Raw genomic sequence first — 23,174 nt, forward strand, 5'->3', positions numbered from 1 at the left:
TCTGAAGGAGAGGAAACTCTCCTTCAGGCCCTGGGAACCATATTAATGTGTAAAATAAAGAATTAAAATAAAAAATATTGCTATACTCACCTCTCCGACGCAGCCTGGACCTCACCGAGGGAACCGGCAGCGTTCTGTGCTTAAAATGCGCGCGTTTCCTTCCTTCCGTGACGTCACGGCTTCTGATTGGTCGCGTGCCGCCCATGTGGCCGCGACGCGACCAATCACAGCAAGCCATGACATAATTTTGAGGTCCTGGAAGCCTAATTCTAATTGCAGAAATAGGCATTCAGGACCTGAAATTACGTCACGGCTTGCTGTGATTGGTCGCGTCGCGGCCACATGGGCGGCACGCAACCAATCACAAGCCGTGACGTAATTTTAAAATGCGCGCGTGTCCTGCCTCCCGTGACGTCATGGCTTGTGATTGGTCGCGTCGCCCATGTGACCGCGACGCGACCAATCACAAGCCGGAACGTAATTTTAAAATCCTGAATGCCTAGAATTAGGCTTCCAGGACCTCAAAATTATGTCATGGCTTGCTGTGATTGGTCGCGTCGCGGCCACATGGGCGGCACGCGACCAATCAGAAGCCGTGACGTCACGGAAGGAAGGAAACGCGCGCATTTTAAGCAAACAACGCTGCCAGTTCCCTCGGTGAGGTCCAGGCTGCGTCGGAGAGGTGAGTATAGCAATATTTTTTATTTTAATTCTTTATTTTACACATTAATGTTGTATTTTACACATTAATGTTGTTTCGATACCGATACCCGATACCACAAAAGTATCGGATCTCGGTATCGGAATTCCGATACCCGCAAGTATTGGCCGATACCCGATACTTGCGGTATCGGAATGCTCAACACTACTTTTAATGACTAACTGAAAAGATGGTAACAAATTGCAAGCTTTCGAGACTACTCAGGTCTCTTCAACAGGCATAGACTAATAGAAATTCTGAAGAATCACATATTTATACACAACACAGCACAGTACTGTCATTATGGGAGAGTAATAAGTGAAAAACAGTTGTGTCCATAAATATTGAAACAGTTCCTAGATTAGGAGTGAATTTTTGTTGTCCTCTGATTGGGGTCTGGTTCTATGTTATGATGACCCCACATGGTCTGAAGTGCAAATTCCTTAATTGATGTAAAAATACATAAATCCACACGACCCATTCATTCCTGCACTAAGTGTGTCAAAGGTTGTCATAAACTTATACTCCCAAATCCTCCTGTCTCTCTGAGATTTGAATGTACCTTTCAATACAAGTAATTTCAGGTCCATGGTGCTATGATGAGGCATACAAAAATGATTGGCCACAGGTAGATCCATTCTTTTTTCTCTTATTGTATGGCGGTGAGCGTTCATCCTTGTTCTCAGTTTCTGCCCTGTCTCCCCCACATCAGACCCCCAGTTGGACATTTAGTACAAATAATTAGGTACACCACATTAGAAGTGACGCAGCTGAAAGTACCTGGGATCTTGTAGTCCTGATGTGAGTTGGGGATCTTTATCTTGTCCGTGGTCAATATAAATGGACAGGTTTAAAAAATTTTCTGGTTGCAAGGAAAGCTTTCTGCAGCTGTTGGAGAGGACAGGGAGCTCCTGACAATGATGCTTCTTAGATTTGGGAGCTGCCTAAAACACAGTAGTGGGGGGGTCTGTAAAAATGGATTGTAATCGGGCATCTTTTTTGTAGTAAAGGTTGTAATTTCCGTGCAGCTCCCCTTAGCACCTCCAGATTTGGAATGTAGGTGACCACTAGAGGCACCCGGTTATTTTCTTCTTTAGCTTTGTAATGTAGCAGGTGATTCCTTGATATTCTGGTGGCTCTTGTAATCTGGTTTTGATTTGTTCTTGGATGGTAGCCCTGATTCAGAAAGGTCTTTCTGAGGAGACCAAGGTGTTCATCCACTAATGTGGTTTCTGTGGTGAAACTTATAAAATTCATCCTCACCCACAATTACTTTGAATGTGACAACAAGATCTATCTACAGGAGACTGGCATAGCAATGAGAAGTAAAATGGTACTAATTACAAATTAAGAAAAAACCAGGAGGCGCTGCTTTATCACTTGAGGTTGATTGCTGCAAAATATAGGGACGAACCCACTCCTGTTCGTCCAAAAAGTAATATACAAAGGGAAAAGTTGAAATATTTGCGCTAAACACCTCAATTTAAGATTTAAAAAAAAAAAAAAAATGTAAATAAAAAACAAAATATACGTTCAAACTTAATATCCAAATGAATGGCAATCTAAAATTACCTGAGTGTCCAAGACTGTGTTCAGATTTTGCCAGTTATATCTTCAAAAGGTCCTGCAGTTATGTGCTGTGAAGCATGCGGCTGGATCCTTATCTGTATAACTGTTCCATTAATGTCCAATGCCAGATAAATAATGAATTGTAGCTCAGAGGGTGCTGTCCCGGCCGGTGAATGGCGTTCCCCTGGAAAATGCAAACTCTGCCGTGCACTGGCAAAAAGCGGCTTAATGTGGAAGCAAAAAAGCCGGCAAGGTACAGGACCTTGCGTGACGTTACAGGCACGTGATGTGATCACGTGACCGGCTACAAGGAGCACACAGGACCACACTATCCTACGCGTTTCAGAGTCTCTGACTCCTTCCTCAGGGATGGTGCTGTGTGCATAGTGTGTGCCTTATATAGCGTACTGTATCTGTTGTTACAACCTTAGGGTACCGTCACACAGTGGCATTTTCATCGCTATGACGGCACAATTCGTGACGTTCTAGCGATATAGTTACGATCTCGCAGTGTCTGACACGCAGCAGCGATCAGACACCCTGCTGAGAATCGTACGTCGTAGCAGATCGTTTGAAACTTTCTTTCGTCGCTGGATCTCCCGCTGTCATCGCTGGATCGTTGTGTGTGACAGCGATCCAGCGATGCGATCGCTTGTAACCAGGGTAAACATCGGGTTACTAAGCGCAGGGCCGCGCTTAGTAACCCGATGTTTACCGTGGTTACCAGCGTAAAAGTAAAAAAAAAAAAACCGTACATACTCACCATCTGATGTCCGTCAGGTCCCTTGCCGTCTGCTTCCCGCTCTGACTGTCTGCAGTGTGATTTCTAGAAGTGTGTTCTAAAAGTGTGGATTACATTAGAATTAAAACCTGAAAGATGTATACAGACTGTGCCCTGCTACATGCCACCATCGCACCCTAACAAGCATCTCTATTCTTCCAACAGGTATGTTCATCCAGCTCTCCTACATGAAGTGCACATAATACATCACCCAGCTTTGCACATAGACTTCCCTCTGCTCTTTGCTTTCATATGGTATGTTCATCCAGCTCTCCTACATGAAGTGCACATAATACATCACCCAGCTTTGCACATAGACTTCCCTCTGCTCTTTGCTTTCATATGGTATGCCTTTCAACTAACCCCCGCTTGCCCTGTGTTATTTATGACATTGTTTACTCAGGCTTGATTGTATGCATCTGGTCCACCCTTAATTCTCTGACCAAGATGAGCAGAGACCACTCCTCTCTGCTCCACACCTGAACGCACTTAGTTTTCCATATATTGCATAGCACAAGTCTGCTAGACTTCAGTCTGCAGTGTGATTTCTAGAAGTGTGTTCTAAAAGTGTGGATTACATTAGAATTAAAACCTGAAAGATGTATACAGACTGTGCCCTGCTACATGCCACCATCGCACCCTAACAAGCATCTCTATTCTTCCAACAGGTATGTTCATCCAGCTCTCCTACATGAAGTGCACATAATACATCACCCAGCTTTGCACATAGACTTCCCTCTGCTCTTTGCTTTCATATGGTATGTTCATCCAGCTCTCCTACATGAAGTGCACATAATACATCACCCAGCTTTGCACATAGACTTCCCTCTGCTCTTTGCTTTCATATGGTATGCCTTTCAACTAACCCCCGCTTGCCCTGTGTTATTTATGACATTGTTTACTCAGGCTTGATTGTATGCATCTGGTCCACCCTTAATTCTCTGACCAAGATGAGCAGAGACCACTCCTCTCTGCTCCACACCTGAACGCACTTAGTTTTCCATATATTGCATAGCACAAGTCTGCTAGACTTCAGTCTGCAGTGTGATTTCTAGAAGTGTGTTCTAAAAGTGTGGATTACATTAGAATTAAAACCTGAATTGAACCTGAAGGGAACGGAAGGTAACTGGCCAATCACTGCAAACAATGTTTCTGTTTATTTTCACTTTCACCCCTATAATCTTTCACTTTCTGCTACCTCCCCTAATCCCCACACCAAGTAAGGAACTGTTCATCTCCTCTTCAATCCTCCCCATCCATCTCACGTCCTCCTCAGAACTGTTCCTTAACATACAATCCTCTGTCTCAAAACACAGGCAGCCCCCTCATGCCCTCTCCTGCTCCCACCTGCTAACACTATCTCTGCTCCTTCTCACTGCTGGTGATATCTCTCCAAATCCTGGTCCTCCTCACCACATTCCCACAGTCATTTCTACCTCCCATCCACGCTCCATCACAAACTTCCGTAACCTCTCTAACCTTATACCCATTCGCCCAGCCCCCGCTTCCCCTGTCCCACTAACAGGAGCTCTGTGGAACGCTCGCTCTGTCTGTAACAAGCTTTCCTACATCCATGATCTTTTTGTTACTACCAAACTTTCCTTCCTCGCTATCACCGAAACCTGGCTCACCCCTTCTGACACAGCCTCTCCTGCTGCACTCTCTTACGGTGGCTTCCACCTTTCTCACACACCCCGCCCCAGCAGCAAGCATGGTGGAGGAGTTGGTTTTCTCCTGTCAGATAATTGCTCCTTCACCCCAATCCCACTGCCACCCTCTGTTACCCTCCCTTCCTTTGAGGTGCACTCTGTGCGCATCTACTCCCCCTCCAACCTCCAACTGGCTGTCATTTACCGCCCCCCAGGGCCAGCCACCATCTTCTTTGACCACTTCACCACCTGGCTACTTCATTTCCTTTCTGCAGACATCCCCACTATCATCATGGGCGATTTCAACATCCCCATTGACACTTCCCTCTCAGCTGCCACTAAACTTCTATCTCTCTCTTCCTCCTTCGGCCTCACTCAATGGTCTTCTGCAGCCACTCACAAAGATGGTCACACACTGGACCTCATCTTCACCCGCCTCTGCTCCCTATCTAACCTCTCTAACTCACCTCTTCCTCTCTCTGACCACAACCTTCTCACATTCTCATCTCTCTCCACTCCATGTCTAGAGTCCCCACCCCACAAACTTTCACACCCTCGCAGAAATCTTAAACATATTGACCTACATTCATTCTCTGAATCCCTCCTACCTCTCACAGACATAAGTTCCATACACAATGCGGATGATGCTGCCGCTCTATATAACACCACAATAGCTGTAGCTTTGGAATCTGCTGCCCCACTTACACATACCAAAGCTCGCAAAATCAACAGACAGCCCTGGCACACCAGCCTGACCAAAGAACTGAGGCGAGCTTCCAGGGCTGCTGAGCGCAGATGGAAAAGATCCCACTCCAACGACCACTTAATCGCATTCAAACAGTCCCTCACTACTTTCAAGACCGCACTCGCCACAGCTAAACAAACCTACTTCTCATCTCTCATATCCTCCCTGTCTCACAACCCTAAACAGTTATTCAACACCTTCAATTCTCTCCTCCGTCCCCCAGCACCTCCTCCCTCCCCACTTATCTCTGCTGAAGACTTTGCCTCATTCTTCAAGCAGAAGATTGATAACATCAGAGACAGTTTTGGTCAACAAGCCCCAGAGCCCTTCCTCCCAACTTCCCTACCCTCCACCTCCAAAACCAACTACTCCACCATTACAGAAGATCAACTCGCCACTCTACTCTCAAGATCGCATCTCACCACCTGTGCACTTGACCCGCTCCCATCCCACCTCATCCCAAACCTCACCACAATCTTCATCCCAACCCTAACCCATCTCTTCAACCTATCACTAACAACTGGTGTTTTCCCCTCAAGCTTTAAACATGCCTCCATCACACCTATCCTCAAAAAGCCCTCTCTTGACCCATCCTCTGTATCTAGCTATCGCCCTATATCACTTCTCCCCTATGCCTCAAAACTACTGGAACAACACGTCTACCTTGAACTGTCCTCCCATCTCTCTTCTTGCTCTCTCTTTGACCGCTTACAATCTGGCTTCCGGTCACACCATTCCACTGAAACTGCCCTAACTAAGGTCACCAATGACCTCTTAACCGCCAAGAGCAAGCGACACTACTCTGTTCTCCTACTCCTCGACCTGTCGGCTGCCTTTGACACAGTGGACCATTCCCTATTATTACAGACCCTCTCATCCCTTGGCATCACAGACTTGGCCCTATCCTGGATCTCATCATACCTAACAGACCGGACATTCAGCGTCTCCCACTCACACACCACCTCCTCACCTCGCCCCCTATCTGTCGGAGTCCCACAAGGTTCAGTCCTTGGGCCCCTGCTTTTCTCCATTTACACCTTTGGCCTGGGACAGCTCATAGAATCTCATGGCTTTCAGTATCACCTCTATGCTGATGACACACAGATCTACATCTCTGGACCAGATATCACCTCCCTACTAACCAGAATCCCTCAATGTCTGTCCACTATTTCATCCTTCTTCTCCGCTAGATTTCTGAAACTTAACATGGACAAAACAGAATTCATCATCTTTCCCCCATCTCACGTGACCCCCCCAACGAACCTATCCATTACAGTAAATGGCTGCCCACTCTCCCCAGTCCCACAAGCTCGCTGCCTCGGGGTTATCCTTGACGCTGATCTCTCCTTCAAACCACATATCCAAGCCCTTTCCACTTCCTGCCGACTTCAACTCAAAAATATTGCACGAATCCGTTCATTCCTCAACCAAGAATCTGCAAAAACCCTAGTCCATGCCCTCATCATCTCTCGCCTTGACTACTGCAACCTTCTGCTCTGTGGCCTCCCCTCAAACACTCTCGCACCCCTCCAATCTATTCTAAACTCTGCTGCCCGACTAATCCACCTGTCCCCACGCTATAATTTTTGAGGAAAGAAAAATTATTTTTTATTTTCATGGCTCTGCGTTATAAACTTCTGTGAAGCACTTGGGGGATCAAAGTGCTCATCACACATCTAGATGAGTTCCTTGGGGGGTCTAGTTTCCAAAATGGTGTAACTTGTGGGGGAGTGTTGTGAATTCTGCTCTTGGACTCCCTCCGGTAGTTGTTAGTGATAGTGCAGTGGTCTCTGGATTGCAAGCTAGGGCAGGTGTTTCTGCTTATTGCAGCTCTATTAGGTATTTAGGTGTGTAGGATCCATCTATCCTTGCCAGTTGTCCATTGTATCTTGGAGGGATTGCATCTCTGTCTGGCTCCACTTGCCCTGCAGTCATTTCAGCTAAGATAAGTGTTTGGTTTTGTTCTCTGTAGCACGCATGCAGTGTGCTTTTATGTGCAGTGCAATCTATTGTGTTTTTGTCCAGCTTAGACTTTGTTTGGATTTTTCTGTCATGCTGGATTCTTTGGAGATGCAGATATACATCCTATGTCTTTAGTTAGATGTAGTAGATGGTATATTCTGCTGTGGATTTTTCTAGAGTTTTAATACTGACCGCTTAGTACTCTGTCCTATTCTTTTCTATTTTAGCTAGAAGTGCCTCTTTTGCTAAACTCTGTCTTTTCTGCCTGTGTACGTATTTCCTCTTAAACTCACAGTCAATATTTGTGGGGGGCTGCCTATCCTTTGGGGCTCTGCTCTGAGGCAAGATAGGATTTCCCATTTCCATCTTTAGGGGTATTTAGTCCTCCGGCTGTGTCGAGGTGTCTAGGCCATGTTAGGTACATCCCACAGCTACTTCTAGTTGCGGTGTCAGTATTAGGATTGCGGTCAGTACAGGTACCACCTACTCCAGTGATAGTCACATGCGACTCCAGGGTCACCGGATCATAACAGTACAACTGGCCAACAATGAGTTAAATGCATCTCAGAAGAAGGGAAGAAAAGTGCTGAGCCATTTTTTATTCTGTAGTCTGTTTTGTCTCTCCTTCCCTCTTTTCCTCTGGGTGACTGAAGAGCTGTGTGCTAGCATGGATGTTCAGGAATTAGCTTCTCGTGTAGACCAACTGGCTGCTAGGGTACAGGGTATTTCCGATTATATTGTCCAGACTCCGGTTTTAGAGCCTAAGATTCCTACTCCTGATTTATTTTTTGGGGACAGGTCTAAATTTTTGAGTTTTAAAAATAACTGTAAACTGTTTTTTGCTCTGAAACCTCGTTCTTCTGGTGATCCCATTCAGCAGGTTAAAATTGTCATCTCCCTGCTGCGTGGCGATCCTCAGGATTGGGCATTTTCCCTGGAATCTGGGAATCCTGCCTTGTTTAATGCAGAAGCCTTTTTTCAGGCTTTATGGTTATTGTATGATGAACCAAATTCTGTGGATCATGCTGAGAAGACCTTGTTGACCCTGTTTCAGGGTCAAGAAGCGGCAGAATTGTATTGTCAGAAATTTAGAAAATGGTCTGTGCTGACTAAGTGGAATGAGGATGCTTTGGCGGCAATTTTCAGAAAGGGTCTTTCTGAATCTGTTAAAGATGTTATGGTGGGGTTTCCCACGCCTATTGGTTTGAGCGATTCTATGTCTCTGGCCATTCAGATTGATCGGCGCCTGCGTGAGCGCAGAGCTGTGCGCACTGTGGCGTTGTCCTCAGAGCAGACACCTGAGCCTATGCAGTGCGATAGGATTCTGTCTGGAGCGGAACAACGGGGATTCAGACGTCAGAATGGGTTGTGTTTTTACTGTGGTGATGCTTCTCATGTCATTTCGGTCTGCCCTAAGCGTACGAAGAGGATTGCTAGTTCAGTTACCATTGGTACCGTACAACCTAAATTTCTGTTATCTGTGACATTGATCTGCTCATTGTCGTCATTTTCTGTCATGGCGTTTGTAGATTCTGCCACCGCTTTGAACTTAATGGACTTTGAATTTGCTAGACTTTGTGGTTTCCCCTTGCAGTCTTTGGAGAACCCTATTCCTTTAAGGGGCATTGATGCTACACCTTTGGCTAAAAATAAACCCCAGTTTTGGACACAGGTGACCATGTGCATGGCGCCAGCCCATCGGGAGGATTGTCGCTTTCTGGTGTTGCATAAATTGCATGATGCTATTGTGCTGGGTTTTCCATGGATGCAGGTACATAATCAGGTGTTGGATTGGAAATCTATGTCTGTGACTAGTTGGGGTTGTCAGGGAGTTCATGGTGACGTTCCTTTGATGTCAATCTCCTCTTCCCCCTCTTCTGAAATTCCAGAGTTCTTGTCTGATTTTCAGGATGTGTTCGATGAGCCCAAGTCCAGTTCCCTTCCACTGCATAGGGACTGTGATTGTCCTATTGACTTGATTCCAGGTTGTAAGTTTCCTAAGGGCCGACTTTTCAACCTGTCTGTGCCTGAACATACCGCCATGCGGAGTTATATTAAGGAGTCTTTGGAGAAAGGGCATATTCAGCCATCTTCTTCACCATTGGGAGCGGGATTTTTTTTTGTTGCCAAGAAGGATGGCTCCTTGAGACCCTGTATTGATTATCGCCTCTTGAATAAGATTACGGTCAAATTTCAATACTCTTTGCCTTTGCTTTCCGATTTGTTTGCTAGGATTAAGGGGGCTAGTTGGTTTACTAAGATTGACCTTCGAGGGGCATATAATCTTGTTTGTATTAAGCAGGGTGACGAATGGAAAACTGTGTTTAATACGCCCGAGGGCCATTTTGAATACCTTGTGATGCCTTTCGGGCTCTCTAATGCTCCATCTGTTTTTCTGTCCTTCATGCATGATATCTTCCGGAATTATCTTGATAAATTCATGATTGTATATTTGGATGACATTTTGATTTTTTCCGATGATTGGGAGTCTCATGTGAAACAGGTCAGGATGGTATTTCAGATCCTTCGTGATAATACTTTATTTGTGAAGGGGTCTAAGTGTCTCTTTGGAGTGCAGAAGGTTTCTTTTTTGGGCTTTATTTTTTCTCCCTCATCTATAGAGATGGATCCGGTTAAGGTTCAGGCCATTCATGATTGGATTCAGCCCACGTCCATGAAGAGTCTTCAGAAATTTTTGGGCTTTGCTAATTTTTATCGCCGTTTCATTGCTAACTTCTCCAGTGTGGTTAAACCCCTGACCGATTTGACGAAAAAGGGCGCTGATGTGACGAATTGGTCCTCTGCGGCTGTCTCTGCCTTTCAGGAGCTTAAACGCCGATTTACTTCTGCCCCGGTGTTGCGTCAGCCAGATGTTTCTCTTCCATTTCAGGTTGAGGTTGATGCTTCTGAGATTGGGGCAGAGGCCGTTTTGTCTCAGAGGAATTCTGATGGTTCCTTGATGAGGCCATGTGCCTTCTTTTACCGAAAGTTTTCGCCTGCTGAACGTAATTATGATGTCGGCAATCGGGAATTGTTGGCTATGAAGTGGGCGTTCGAGGAATGGCTACATTGGCTTGAGGGAGCCAAGCACCGTATTGTGGTCTTGACCGATCATAAAAATCTGATTTACCTCGTGTCTGCCAAGCAGCTGAATCCTAGACAGGCTCGATGGTCTTTGTTTTTCTCCCGTTTTGATTTCGTGGTCTCGTATCTTCCGGGTTCTAAGAATATTAAGGCTGATGCCCTCTCTAGGAGCTTTTTGCCTGATTCTCCGGAGGTCCTTGAACCGGTCGGCATTCTAAAGGAAGGGGTGGTTCTTTCTGCCATCTCCCCTGATTTGCGACGGGTTCTTCAGGAATTTCAGGCTGACAAACCTGACCGCTGTCCAGTGGGGAAACTGTTCGTTCCTGATAAATGGACTAGTAGAGTGATTTCGGAGGTTCATTGTTCTGTGTTGGCTGGTCATCCTGGTATTTTTGGTACCAGAGATTTGGTTGGTAGGTCTTTTTGGTGGCCTTCTTTGTCGCGGAATGTGCGTTCTTTTGTGCAGTCCTGTGGGACTTGTGCGCGGGCTAAGCCTTGTTGTTCCCGCGCTAGTGGGTTGCTTTTGCCTTTGCTGGTCCCTGAGAGGCCTTGGACGCATATTTCTATGGATTTTATTTCAGACCTTCCGGTTTCCCAGAGGATGTCGGTTATCTGGGTGGTTTGTGACCGGTTTTCTAAGATGGTTCATTTGGTGCCTTTGCCTAAGTGCAATTGTTATCATCCACCTCTCGTGTCTCCCCTTTTCCTCATAGTTTGTAAGCTTGCGAGCAGGGCCCTCATTCCTCCTGGTATCTATTTTGAACTGTGATTTCTGTTATGATGTAATGTCTATTGTCTGTACAAGTCCCCTCTATAAGTTGTAAAGCGCTGCGGAATATGTTGGCGCTATATAAATAAAAATTATTATTATTATTATTATAAGTTGCCTTCCTCTTCTGATTTGGTTCCATTGTTTTTTCAGCATGTGGTTCGTTTGCATGGTATTCCGGAGAATATTGTGTCCGACAGAGGTTCCCAGTTTGTTTCTAGGTTTTGGCGAGCCTTTTATGCTAGGCTGGGCATTGATTTCTCTTTTTCTTCCGCATTTCATCCTCAGACAAATGGCCAAACCGAGCGAACTAATCAGACTTTGGAAACTTATTTTAGATGCTTCGTGTCTGCTGATCAGGATGATTGGGTGGCTTTTTTGCCATTGGTCGAGTTTGCCCTTAATAATCGGGCTAGTTCGGCTACCTTGGTTTCGCCCTTCTTTTGTAATTTTGGTTTTCATCCTCGTTTTTCTTCAGGGCAGGTTGAGCCTTCTGATTGTCCTGGTGTGGATTCTGTGGTTGACAGGTTGCAGCAAATTTGGGCTCATGTGGTGGACAATTTGGTGTTGTCTCAGGAGGAGGCGCAGCGTTTTGCTAATCGTCGTCGGTGTGTTGGTTCCCAGCTTCGGGTTGGGGACTTGGTCTGGTTGTCTTCCCATCATGTTCCTATGAAGGTTTCATCCCCTAAGTTTAAGCCTCGGTTTATTGGTCCTTATAGGATTTCTGAGATTATCAATCCGGTTTCTTTTCGTTTGGCCCTTCCGGCATCTTTTGCCATCCATAATGTTTTCCATAGATCTTTATTGCGGAAATATGTGACGCCCGTTCTTCCCTCTGTTGATCCTCCGGCTCCTGTGTTGGTTGATGGGGAGTTGGAGTATGTGGTTGAGAAGATTTTGGATTCTCGTTTTTCGAGAAGGAAGCTTCAGTACCTTGTCAAATGGAAGGGTTACGGCCAGGAGGATAATTCTTGGGTTTTTGCCTCTGATGTCCATGCTGCTGATTTGGTTCGGGCCTTTCATCTGGCTCGTCCTGATCGGCCTGGGGGCTCTGGTGAGGGTTCGGTGACCCCTCTTCAAGGGGGGGGTACTGTTGTGAATTCTGCTCTTGGGCTCCCTCCGGTGGTTGTTAGTGGTAGTGCAGTGGTCTCTGGATTGTAAGCTAGGGCAGGTGTTTCTGCTTATTGCAGCTCTATTAGGTATTTAGGTGTGTAGGATCCATCTATCCCTGCCAGTTGTCCATTGTATCTTGGAGGGATTGCATCTCTGTCTGGCTCCACTTGCCCTGCAGTCATTTCAGCTAAGATATGTGTTTGGTTTTGTTCTCTGTAGCATGCATGCAGTGTGCTTTTATGTGCAGTGCAATCTATTGTGTTTTTGTCCAGCTTAGACTTTGTTTGGATTTTTCTGTCATGCTGGATTCTTTGGAGATGCAGATATATATCCTATGTCTTTAGTTAGATGTAGTAGATGGTTTATTCTGCTGTGGATTTTTCTAGAGTTTTAATACTGACCGCTTAGTACTCTGTCCTATTCTTTTCTATTTTAGCTAGAAGTGCCTCTTTTGCTAAACTCTGTCTTTTCTGCCTGTGTACGTATTTCCTCTTAAACTCACAGTCAATATTTGTGGGGGGCTGCCTATCCTTTGGGGCTCTGCTCTGAGGCAAGATAGGATTTCCCATTTCCATCTTTAGGGGTATTTAGTCCTCCGGCTGTGTCGAGGTGTCTAGGCCATGTTAGGTACATCCCAAGGCTACTTCTAGTTGCGGTGTCAGTATTAGGATTGCGGTCAGTACACGTACCACCTACTCCAGTGATAGTCACATGCGGCTCCAGGGTCACCGGATCATAACAGGGGAGTTCAAATGTTTAGCCACACAGGGGCTCTCCAAATACGACATGGTGACCGCTAACGATTGGAGCTAATTTTTCATTCAAAAAGTCAAATGGCGCTCCTTCCCTTCCGAGGCCTGTCATGCACCCAAACAGTGATTCTCCCCCCACATATGGGGTATCAGTGTCCTCAGGATAAATTGTACAACAACTTTCGGGGTCTAGTTTATCCTTTTACCCTTGGGAAAATAAAAAAATTGTTGCTAAAAGTTCATTTTTGTGACTAAAAAGTTAAATGTTAATTTTTTCCTTCCATGTTGCTTCTGCTGCTGTGAAGCACCTGAAGGGTTAATAAACTTCTTGAATGTGGTTTTGAGCACCTTGAGGGGTGCAGTTTTTAGAATGGTGTCACTTTTGGGTATTTTCAGCCATATAGACCCCTCAAAGTGACTTCAAATGTGAGGTGGTCCCTAAAAAAATGGTTTTGTAAATTTTGTTGTAAAAATGAGAAATTGCTGGTCAAATTTTAACCCTTATAACTTCCTAGCAAAAAAAAATGTTGGTTCCAAAATTATGCTGATGTAAAGTAGACATGTGGGAAATGTTATTTATTAACTATTTTGTGTCACATATCTCTCTGGTTTAACAGAATCAAAATTCAAAATTTGAAAATTGCTAAATTTTCGAAATTTTCGCCAAATTTCCATTTTTTTCACAAATAAACACAAAAATTATAGACCTAAATTTATCACTAACATGAAGCTCGATATGTCACTAAAAAACAAGCAGATGTAGACAGGTGCACCTTAATGCGCCCACCATTTTTTTTTTTTACCAGGAAGATGACGCCGGGCAGGGGTATGGATCAGGAGGGCCCAGGGATGGTGGAGATACCAGAGGGTCTCGGGGGGCATCATTTCTCTTTCCTCTGACATGTATATCATGTGAGAAGAGAGAGAAATCATTGAAACAGTGGGCACACTTTTTTTGTGATCACGTTACTCACTTAATATCGGGCACCGGAAAATCAAGTCCTGATTATATTCTTTAGGGTCTCGGCTATCCCTGGTAGCTGAGACCCTGGAGATTTTCCGACTCTGGGGGTTGCTACAGCCTTATTCCCAATCGCCATTTTAAAACAACGATGAGGGGGAATAAGTACCCCGGCCACCGTTTTGACGTGTATCAGTGGTCGCTAAGGGGTTAAAGGTGGTTGCCCTCTTACTTGGTCTCCAGGGTGGATACAGAAAGTATTGCTGCTTTATATATGAGTGGGATAGTTGTGCAAGAGAATATTACTACAAAAAAAGAGACTAGCCTCTCTGACATTCACTTTAGCCAGGGAGTAAAAATGTCCTGCGCTGCATCCTTCATTTGTTTATCCACGTACGATGTTGTTACCACCACTGCATATCAAATTGGGCCTAAAGAACTTTGTAAAGGCTATGGATTAAAATGCAAAGGCATTCCAGTATCTCATTGATAAATTTCCAAGCTTGAGTGAAGCAAAGATAAAGGAAGTAGTCTTTACTGGACCCCAGATTCGTAAGCTTCTTCAAGATGAAGAGTTTCTCTGTTTTTTGCAGAGCAAAGAAAATGCTACATGCCTAGCATTCGCATTAGTGGTAACAAATTTATTTGGAAACTCAAGAGCAGATAACTATGAAAAGTTGGTGGAAAATCTCAAAACATATAAGGATCTTGGATGTAACATGTCCTTAAAGATTGATTTCTTACATTTGCAACTAGACTTTTTTTCAGCAAACTGCGGAGCAGTGAGCGAACAGTGACACGCATGTCCAGGAGAAGTCTGTGTTCGGGGTCTGTGCATGGACGCCGCACATTACCATTGGCTATGGAGTCTTTCTAACATTTGAACCAATCAAAATTTTCCTTTTTGACATATGTTTATCAATATGTTATTTGTTGAAATTGTCAGTTCTTTCATATACTGATTAATCCTTTATATTTTACGTTTGGATGCATGTTGTGATTCGTACACTAAATACTATGTCCATTGTTCCCCCTCTATTGAGATCGTTATTTTTTTATGGAGATGAGATCATATATTCCATGGTCTCCATGGACTTTTATATCATTCATCAGTATGTCTGCTGCAGTCACCCTTTACTGCCTATCCGGGGATACACGCTTGGCAGGGCCAATGATCTGTCGGGTGCCATGACTAGGTTTTTAATTCCTATCACTGTAGCCGTGTCTTATTTTGGACACAGCTCATGTTGTACAATATTCTGTGTTTTGCCTATGCTTCATACTGCACTAGATTACTTGTGTTCATTGCTCACTATGTGACATAGCCTTTCCCTGCATTCCGTTGCGGTTCACATAGTCTTGTGTTGTGCGTTCCAACATGAGACGTAGGATTTCCTCCTCTCCTTTACATATGGTTTGGCAGGGTGATGCAGCTCACCATGGCACGCACGCACTTGCATCATTTCTGGCACTGCGGTCCACAGTGACACGCACGCCTCTGATGCACCATTGCACTTTGGGATTTCCCTGATCCTGTCTTTGTGTCTGCACCTCTCTATTGGGTAATTACTGTCTGATGATACATTTGGGATACTTTCTATTTGTACCAACTCTGCACAATGCACTAGCACTTTACCCCTGAGGAAGCCACACTGCTGTAACGCACTTTGGTTTATATTGGCTGTACTGTGTCACTATAGGTGTTGTGGTAGCATAGTTAATTTCTGATTCTTTCTATAAGAACTATTTAATAGTGCCATGGGTAACCCTCATTTATTTAACGTCATCAAAAATCTGCATATATTTGTTGCTATTCTGGGAGTCAGTTTTTTGTTTCTAGCCTTGTTTATTATAACATGGTAAATGTTGTTTGCTTGTTTTAAAATGCATATTTGTGTAGGTTTTTGGTATCAATAAAGTATATTTTGTGCTTGATACAGTCCTACATTTATTGTATTGTTTTTGGATATTTGGTACCTGGTATATACCTGTCACGGATTTACCGCAACAGAGCAGTACCAGAAGACCGCAGCGTCTGATGGCTCCTGCTTCGCCGCTGAGAAGAAGTACTTCTCCAGTGTATTAAAGGTGTTTGTTTTCTTTCAGCAGGACAGGGGTTAATAGGCCATGTGGAAATCCCTGCTTTCAGCTGTGCTCAGTTAGCCACTCATCTCTCCTATAAAAGTTAGGCCTTCTGGCTAGATCCTTGTCTGAGAAAGCACTTGCTAGATAGACCTGGAGAGTGAGGAGCTGGTGTCTGGAGAGCTGGACAAGTTTACTGTGCGACGGTTGCTTGTTTGTACGCTTGGAAATTCCTCATCCTTACCTGCCTTATTTTCTTCCCCCGTCCTTCACACCCTGGTGAATACCTCTGTTATTTGTGAGAGTATATTTTGTGTGAGTGGAGTTTTCTTTTACCCTTGTCTTGGTACCCCTGTTTGTCGAGTTGGTGTACTGCGGTACACGGTAGTGCCTCTCTTCCCCGGGTGGTGAAGAGGACAGACGCAGGGCTGCAGTTAGGCGACAGGGCAAGGGCGGAGGCCCCGGCATCCTCGCCATCTGAGGTATCCCGGGGAACAGGGCAAGTTAGGGCGCCCCCTAGTGCTAGGGCCAGGAAACGTGCCCCTGGTCCCAGTTTACTCGCCTGTCCTGACAACACCTTTCTTTTTTTCATACAGTACATATAGTTTTTGGTGTATGGCACATTATCCTACATTATTGTTGCTGTGGTTCTGGTTCATTGTTGTCTCTGGGTTCACCCATCGCTAATGATAACCAAAGAATTTATGTAGCTTTAAACCTTTGATTTTAGCATGTAGTAAAAATATGGAGTTTGCATTAAGTTTATTTCTTCTTGAATATACTTATCACTACATGTACAATATGCATGTTAAACAGTTTATCAGCTACTTGAACAGCCCTTTTTTTAAAATCCATGAGGCCCACAAATAAAATAACAAAAGCTGATACTCACCTTTTAAACCGACACCGTTCCAGCGATGTCATCTGAGTGCTGCAGCCAATCCATGGATGCTGATTGGCTGCTGCATATCAAAATTTCTTCAGAAAGAATGTCCACTCTGACAAAATAGAAAAGGTTGCAACCGGTCAGCGACCACTGATTGGCTGCAACACTCATAGGACATAATATCAAGCAAATGCAAAGAGATCAGGCGCCAACATCACTGGAACAGCACCTGTGCTACAAATTAGTATTAGCTTTTCCTATTTTACTTGGGATAATTTGGGATTTCAGAAGGGGCTGTCTAAGTAGTGAAAACACTTTTAAGTATTTTTAGCAAAATGTTACTTATGGTAAATCACATAATTATCCAATAACACCATTAATTATTTAATTTCTTTGGTCATTTAGGGCTTGGATTTACACCCAGATTCTTCATATGATGTTGAAAATGGATATCAAACAGCCATGTTGCCTAATCCAGGATGCAGTTTTGGTAGTGTTCCAAGAGATGGCATGGTACCAACTACAAACAATAATATGCCAATCTGTAACCGATTTTATATGGACTGTCAAGCCCAGAATTCAGCAGCAATCCCTATGACTTCTGGATATATTCCAACATCATATACAGGGATGTTAATCTCATCAAGTATCTCTCAGATGGGGGCAATAAATCACTATCCATCGAAGCACCTACCATCCAGAGCAATGAGTGCATCAGAAGACCAGGTGATTGTGCCTGAGCCTTACTTAACTAGTTTTAATACTCTGCAGCATCCCATCAAGAACCATGATGATCTTGAATCAGACTCTGGATTGTCTTTAAATTTTAGTGATGGAGAATCAATAGAAATAGAGAATTTAGACAACCACAGGCTTCGCTCAGAATACATGGAAATAATTCCACAACAAGCCTACCAAAACCAGTATACTTTGGTACCAAACCTCACACAACCTATTATGGAAAATTTGGGTGAAACCCAAACATACTTTGCATCAAGGACTCAAGAACTTGTCTGCAGTAGGGATGAGCGAAGGGCAGCTGCAATGCAGATCCCATTCCCCACTGACAGGATAGTCAATCTCCCTGTTGAGGATTTTAATGAGCTTCTTTCTCGGTACACATTGACTGAATCTCAGCTGGCTTTAGCCAGGGACATCCGAAGACGTGGCAAGAATAAAGTAGCTGCTCAGAACTGTCGCAAGCGCAAGATGGAAAACATTTCCATCTTGGAAAAAGAAATTGGGCAGCTCAGATTAGAACGTGAGGGATTACGTAGAGAACGAGAGCAAGTTGAAAATATAATTTCTGACCTAAAAAACAACATGAAGGTACTTCAGAAAGAGGTTTATAGTATTCTAAAAAATCCGGACAGCCATCGGCACCCAGATGATATGTTGCTCCATCAAACCTCAAATGGTAATGTAAACTTCTCGTTGGAGTAGCATGGATTGTCCTTTTCCAGATCATGACCTTTTTTCAAAGTGAAGTAGAAAGTTTTAAAAACATGTTTTGTCATTTTTATTCTTGTACATATTCACTTATGCTGATAAATTTGAAGACTGCAGACTGCAGCCATTGTATTAGTCTCTGCTCCGTGGTCTTCAGTGGAAGTCACATAATTTATTGAAACTATGGTCAACTTAAGCCTAACATACTCAATCCATGTCTAGAATCTCTGTGCATAAGCAGGAAAATATTATTATTCCAAAATCATTGATCTCTGTGTAGTTAATCCGTAACTGTACACATGGGGACAGAGGTGGATGCCTATGGAAGAACATTATAAAAATAAAAAATAAAACACTGCTATCATATTTTATTAATGCACTTCAGAAAAAGGAAAATATACAGTTATGCAAAAAAGTGTTTGCCCCTTCCTAATTTCCTATTCTTTTGCATGGTTGTCACACTAAAATGTATCAGATCACCAAACAAATGTAAATATTAGACAAAGATGACAGAAGTAAACACAAAATAGAGTTTTTAAATGAAGGTCTTATTATTAAGGGAAAAATAAATCCAAACCTACAGGGCCCTGTGTGAAAATGTGATTGCCCCTAAACCTAATAAATGGTTGCGCCACCCTTAGTGGCAACAACTGCAATCAAGCAATTGCGATAACTGCCGAGTCATCTACAACATTCTGGAGGAATTTTAGCCCACTCATCTTTGCAGAATTGTTGTAATTCAGTCACATTGGAGGGTTTCCAAGCATGAACCGCCTTTTGAGGGTCATGTCACAGCATCTCAATCGGATTAAAGTCAGGACTTTGACTAGGCCACTCAAAAGTCTTAATTTTGTTTTTCTTAAGCCATTCAGAGGTGGACTTATTGGTGTGTTTTCGATCATTGTTCAGCTGCATAACCCAAGTACATGTCAGCTTGAATTCCCATCAGATGGCCAGACATTCTCCTTCAAGATTTTTTGGTAGACCGCAGAATTCAAGGTTCCATTAGCCACAGAAAGTCTTTCAGGTCCTGAAGCAGCAAAACAGCTCCAAACCACCACCATATTTTACTGTTGGTATTGTTCCTTTTCTGAAATGCTGTGTTACTTCTATGCCAGATGCAATGGGACATACACTTACCAAAAAGTTCAACTTTTGTCACGTCAGTCCACAGAGTATTTTCTCAAAAGTCTTGGGGATCATCAAGATGTTTTAAAGCAAAATTGAGATGAGCCTGTATGTTCTTATTGCTCAGCAGTGGTTTTTGTCTTAGATCTCTGCAATGCAGGCCAGTTTTCCCAGTCTCTTCCTTATGATGGAGTCATGAACACTGACCTTAACTGAGGCAAGTGAGGCCTGCAGTCCTTTGAATGTTGCTGTGCGGTCTTTTGTGACCTCTTGGCTGAGTCGTTGCTGAGCTCTCAGGGTAATTTTGGTCAGTAGTGCAGTCCTGGAAAGGTTCACCACTGTTCAATGTTTTCGGCATTTGTGGATAATAGCTCTCACTGTTGTTAGCAGGAGTCCCAAGGCTTGAGAAATGGCTTTATAACATTTTCCATACTGATCGATCTCAATTACTTTGTTTCTCACTTGTTCCAGAATTTATTTGGATCACGCATGATATCTATCTTTTGAGGATCTTTTCGTCTACTTCACTTTGTCAGGCGGGTCCTATTTAAGTGACTTCTTGACTGAGAACAGGTGTGGCAGTAATCATGCCTGTGTGTGGCTAGAGAATTTGAACTCCCGAAGATGTGATAAACCTCAGTTAATTTATGTTTTAAGGGAGGGGGGGCAATCACTTTTTCACACAGGACCTGTAGATTTGTATTTATTTTTCCCTTAATAATAAACACCTTCATTTAAAACTGCATTTTGTGTTTACTTGTGTTATCTTTGACTAATATTTAAATCATTTGTTTGGTGATCTGAAACATTTAAGCTTGACAAACATGCAAAAGAATAGGAAATTAGGAAGGGGCAAACACTTTTTCACACAACTGTGCATATGTGTATATATATATATATACCGTATATATATATATATATATATATATATATATATATAGTGTTTGATTTCACAATTCGAAACAATATTAGTACCTTAAACACCTAAACCGTGTATGTATAATGGAACTATTTTTTTTTTAAAGTCGGTTGCTAATATTCACACATCAGAGCTCATACTTAGCTTTTAGACCATTTCTCAGTGGTTCTAAGGTCACAATGATTTTACCTTCCTTGGTTCCACTCAATGCTTGGTAAAAAGAGCACCTTAATGACTTGAACTTGTTATATTTGATCAGCTGGATGGCTCCAGGTTTACAACCCTGATATGGATACTAATGTGGCTGCCATACACAATGTTAAAGTCATGACAGGTTATAACTCCAACTTCTAACTATAAGTTCCAAGTTGACAATGCATGATGAGTGTCACCAAGTTGATGTAATATATGGAAAAGCATTTTAAAAAATGGATTTATTGTGGCAAACTGGATTGTGAAATATAGGCATTCAATGATCTCTTTGGTGCATGCTTCCTTGCTGCCAAGTAACCTTTTTGACATTAGATTTGGTGATTTGATCAATAGTCATATAGCAATCTACAATATGCTTTAGTATCTTCCTGTAAAATTGTAATTTAAAGAAAGATTGGATTGTATAATACAAATGATTCTATTAATAAAAATCTTCTGATTGTTTTATATGTGTCAGATATTCATGAGAATGAATTGGTAGCATAAAAAGTAAGTAAACTTTTGAAGGATTGTTTTGCGTCGTAGGCCTTTTAACTATGTGCAGTTGAGAGGGGGTCCAAGTCCTGAGACTCCTGCCGATCGCTCAAAAGACCTAAAAAAAGTGCAGCCCAGTAGGTGGAAATGCACAGCTTCTGAATAAGTGTGCACACAAAGCACAAATTCAATAGAAAGGCTGTACCATGTGTGCGCTCTTTCATCCTGAGCCGTCCACTTCTACGAGGTCTTTTGCGTGAGTTCAGCATCACCATCTATCTGCACAAAATTAAGGAGCCTATAACGTACAAAAAAAGCTTTAACAGCTCCAGCGGTTCTCTTTGATTGCCTCACATAATGCCTTCACTATTGAAGCATAGGTGCCTCCAGTAATTGCTGTCTCATGTGGCAGGAATTCTACTGTTTAAACGCCTACTGTATCCCAAAATACTGTTGCCATGATCTTTCCAGCTGACTGCTAGACACAAAATATCTTTGGAGTTGGTGACCCCTTGTGCTTCAATGGCATGGACTCTTGTTTGGTTTCAGGATCATGCGTAATAATCACCCGTCATAATTTGAGAATAGAAGTCTCCTGAACTTTCTCTAAGCATGTCTAAATTCTCTTGGCTAAATTGCTGGAGACATATTTTCTTGCTCAGGCGTCAACAATCGTGGCACCCGCCAGGAACTGACCATTGACATCTACACATCATGAATGATACTGGAAACTGTGCCAAATTAAATGCCTAATTCATGAGTTAGGTCACCCTGATGGGGATCATCTGAAATTGATTACCCACCTTATTTCAATTTTTTGACACCAAAATTTACTTGGAAGTAGGAAGGTGCGTCATCACTATATACAGCAATCATCATCCTTTCATGGACTGCTTTAGGCTTCTTTTCATCATGAATTTAATCACGGAACGAAGCTCCAAGTCACTCACTTTCTTTGTAGAGCTGCATTGTACTGCACTTGCCATCCTGTCACTTACAGTGCTTTCATTACTTCTACTGTGTCTGTTGCATGTCCAGACATACCTCAACATGCATAGAAAAGCTCTACTCTCTAATACTGACAGAACAAACTGGGCTAGATTTATTGAATGGCCTTCATGCACAGTGCGGTAGCACATTGTGATTAACCCCTTTACCCCCCAAGGTGGTTTGCACGTTAATGACAGGCCAATTTTTACAATTCTGACCACTGTCACTTTATGTGGTAATAACTGTGGAACGCTTCAATGGATCCCACTGATTCTGAGATTTTCATCACATATATATTATGATAGTGGTAACATTTCTTACATATAACTAGTGTTTATTTGTGAAAAAAAAACTGAAATTTGGCAAACATTTGGAAAATGCCCTTAAATCAGAGAGATGTGTTGCACAAAATCTACTATATAATTGTCTAAGGGTCAATTCCGTCTTTCTGTCTGTCTGTCTGTAACGGAAATCCCAAGTCGCTGATTGGTCGTGGCAAAACAGCCACGACCAATCAGCGACGGGCACAGTCCGGCGGCAAAATGGCCGCTCCCTACTCCCCACAGTCAGTGCCCGGTGCCCGCTCCATACTCCCCTCCAGTCAGCGCTCACACAGGGTTAATGGCAGCGGTAACGGACAGCGTTATGCCACGGGTAACGCACTCTGTTATCGCTGCTATTAACCCTGTGTGACCAACTTTTTACTATTGATGCTGCCTATGCAGCATCAATAGTAAAAAGATCTAATGTTAAAAATAATAAAAAAAATAAAAAATAGTTATATACTCACCGTCCGTCGGCCCCTCGGATCCAGAACCGGCCTTTCCCGCTTCTCGCAACGCTTCATGCATTGCGATCTCGCGAGATGATGACGTAGCGGTCTCGCGAGACTGCTACGTCATCATCTCGCGAGACCGCAATGCACTCTTAGGACCGGAGCGCGCGAGG

At 43.3% G+C, this 23,174-nt stretch overlaps 1 protein-coding gene across 1 annotated transcript in view; it reads left to right on the forward strand.

Annotated features, from left to right (window-relative positions):
* NFE2 (nuclear factor, erythroid 2) overlaps positions 1-20,422 on the forward strand; it is a 45,464-nt gene extending 25,042 nt beyond the window's left edge. The window contains exon 4 of the mRNA XM_077299785.1: positions 17,459-20,422. Within this exon, the coding sequence (XP_077155900.1) occupies positions 17,459-18,496 (1,038 nt within the window). The 3' untranslated portion in view covers positions 18,497-20,422. The remainder of the gene's footprint in view (positions 1-17,458) is intronic.
* The last annotated feature ends 2,752 nt before the right edge of the window (positions 20,423-23,174 follow it).

Source organism: Ranitomeya variabilis, chromosome 3, assembly GCF_051348905.1.
Source record: "Ranitomeya variabilis isolate aRanVar5 chromosome 3, aRanVar5.hap1, whole genome shotgun sequence".
NCBI classification, from domain to species: Eukaryota; Metazoa; Chordata; class Amphibia; order Anura; family Dendrobatidae; genus Ranitomeya; species Ranitomeya variabilis.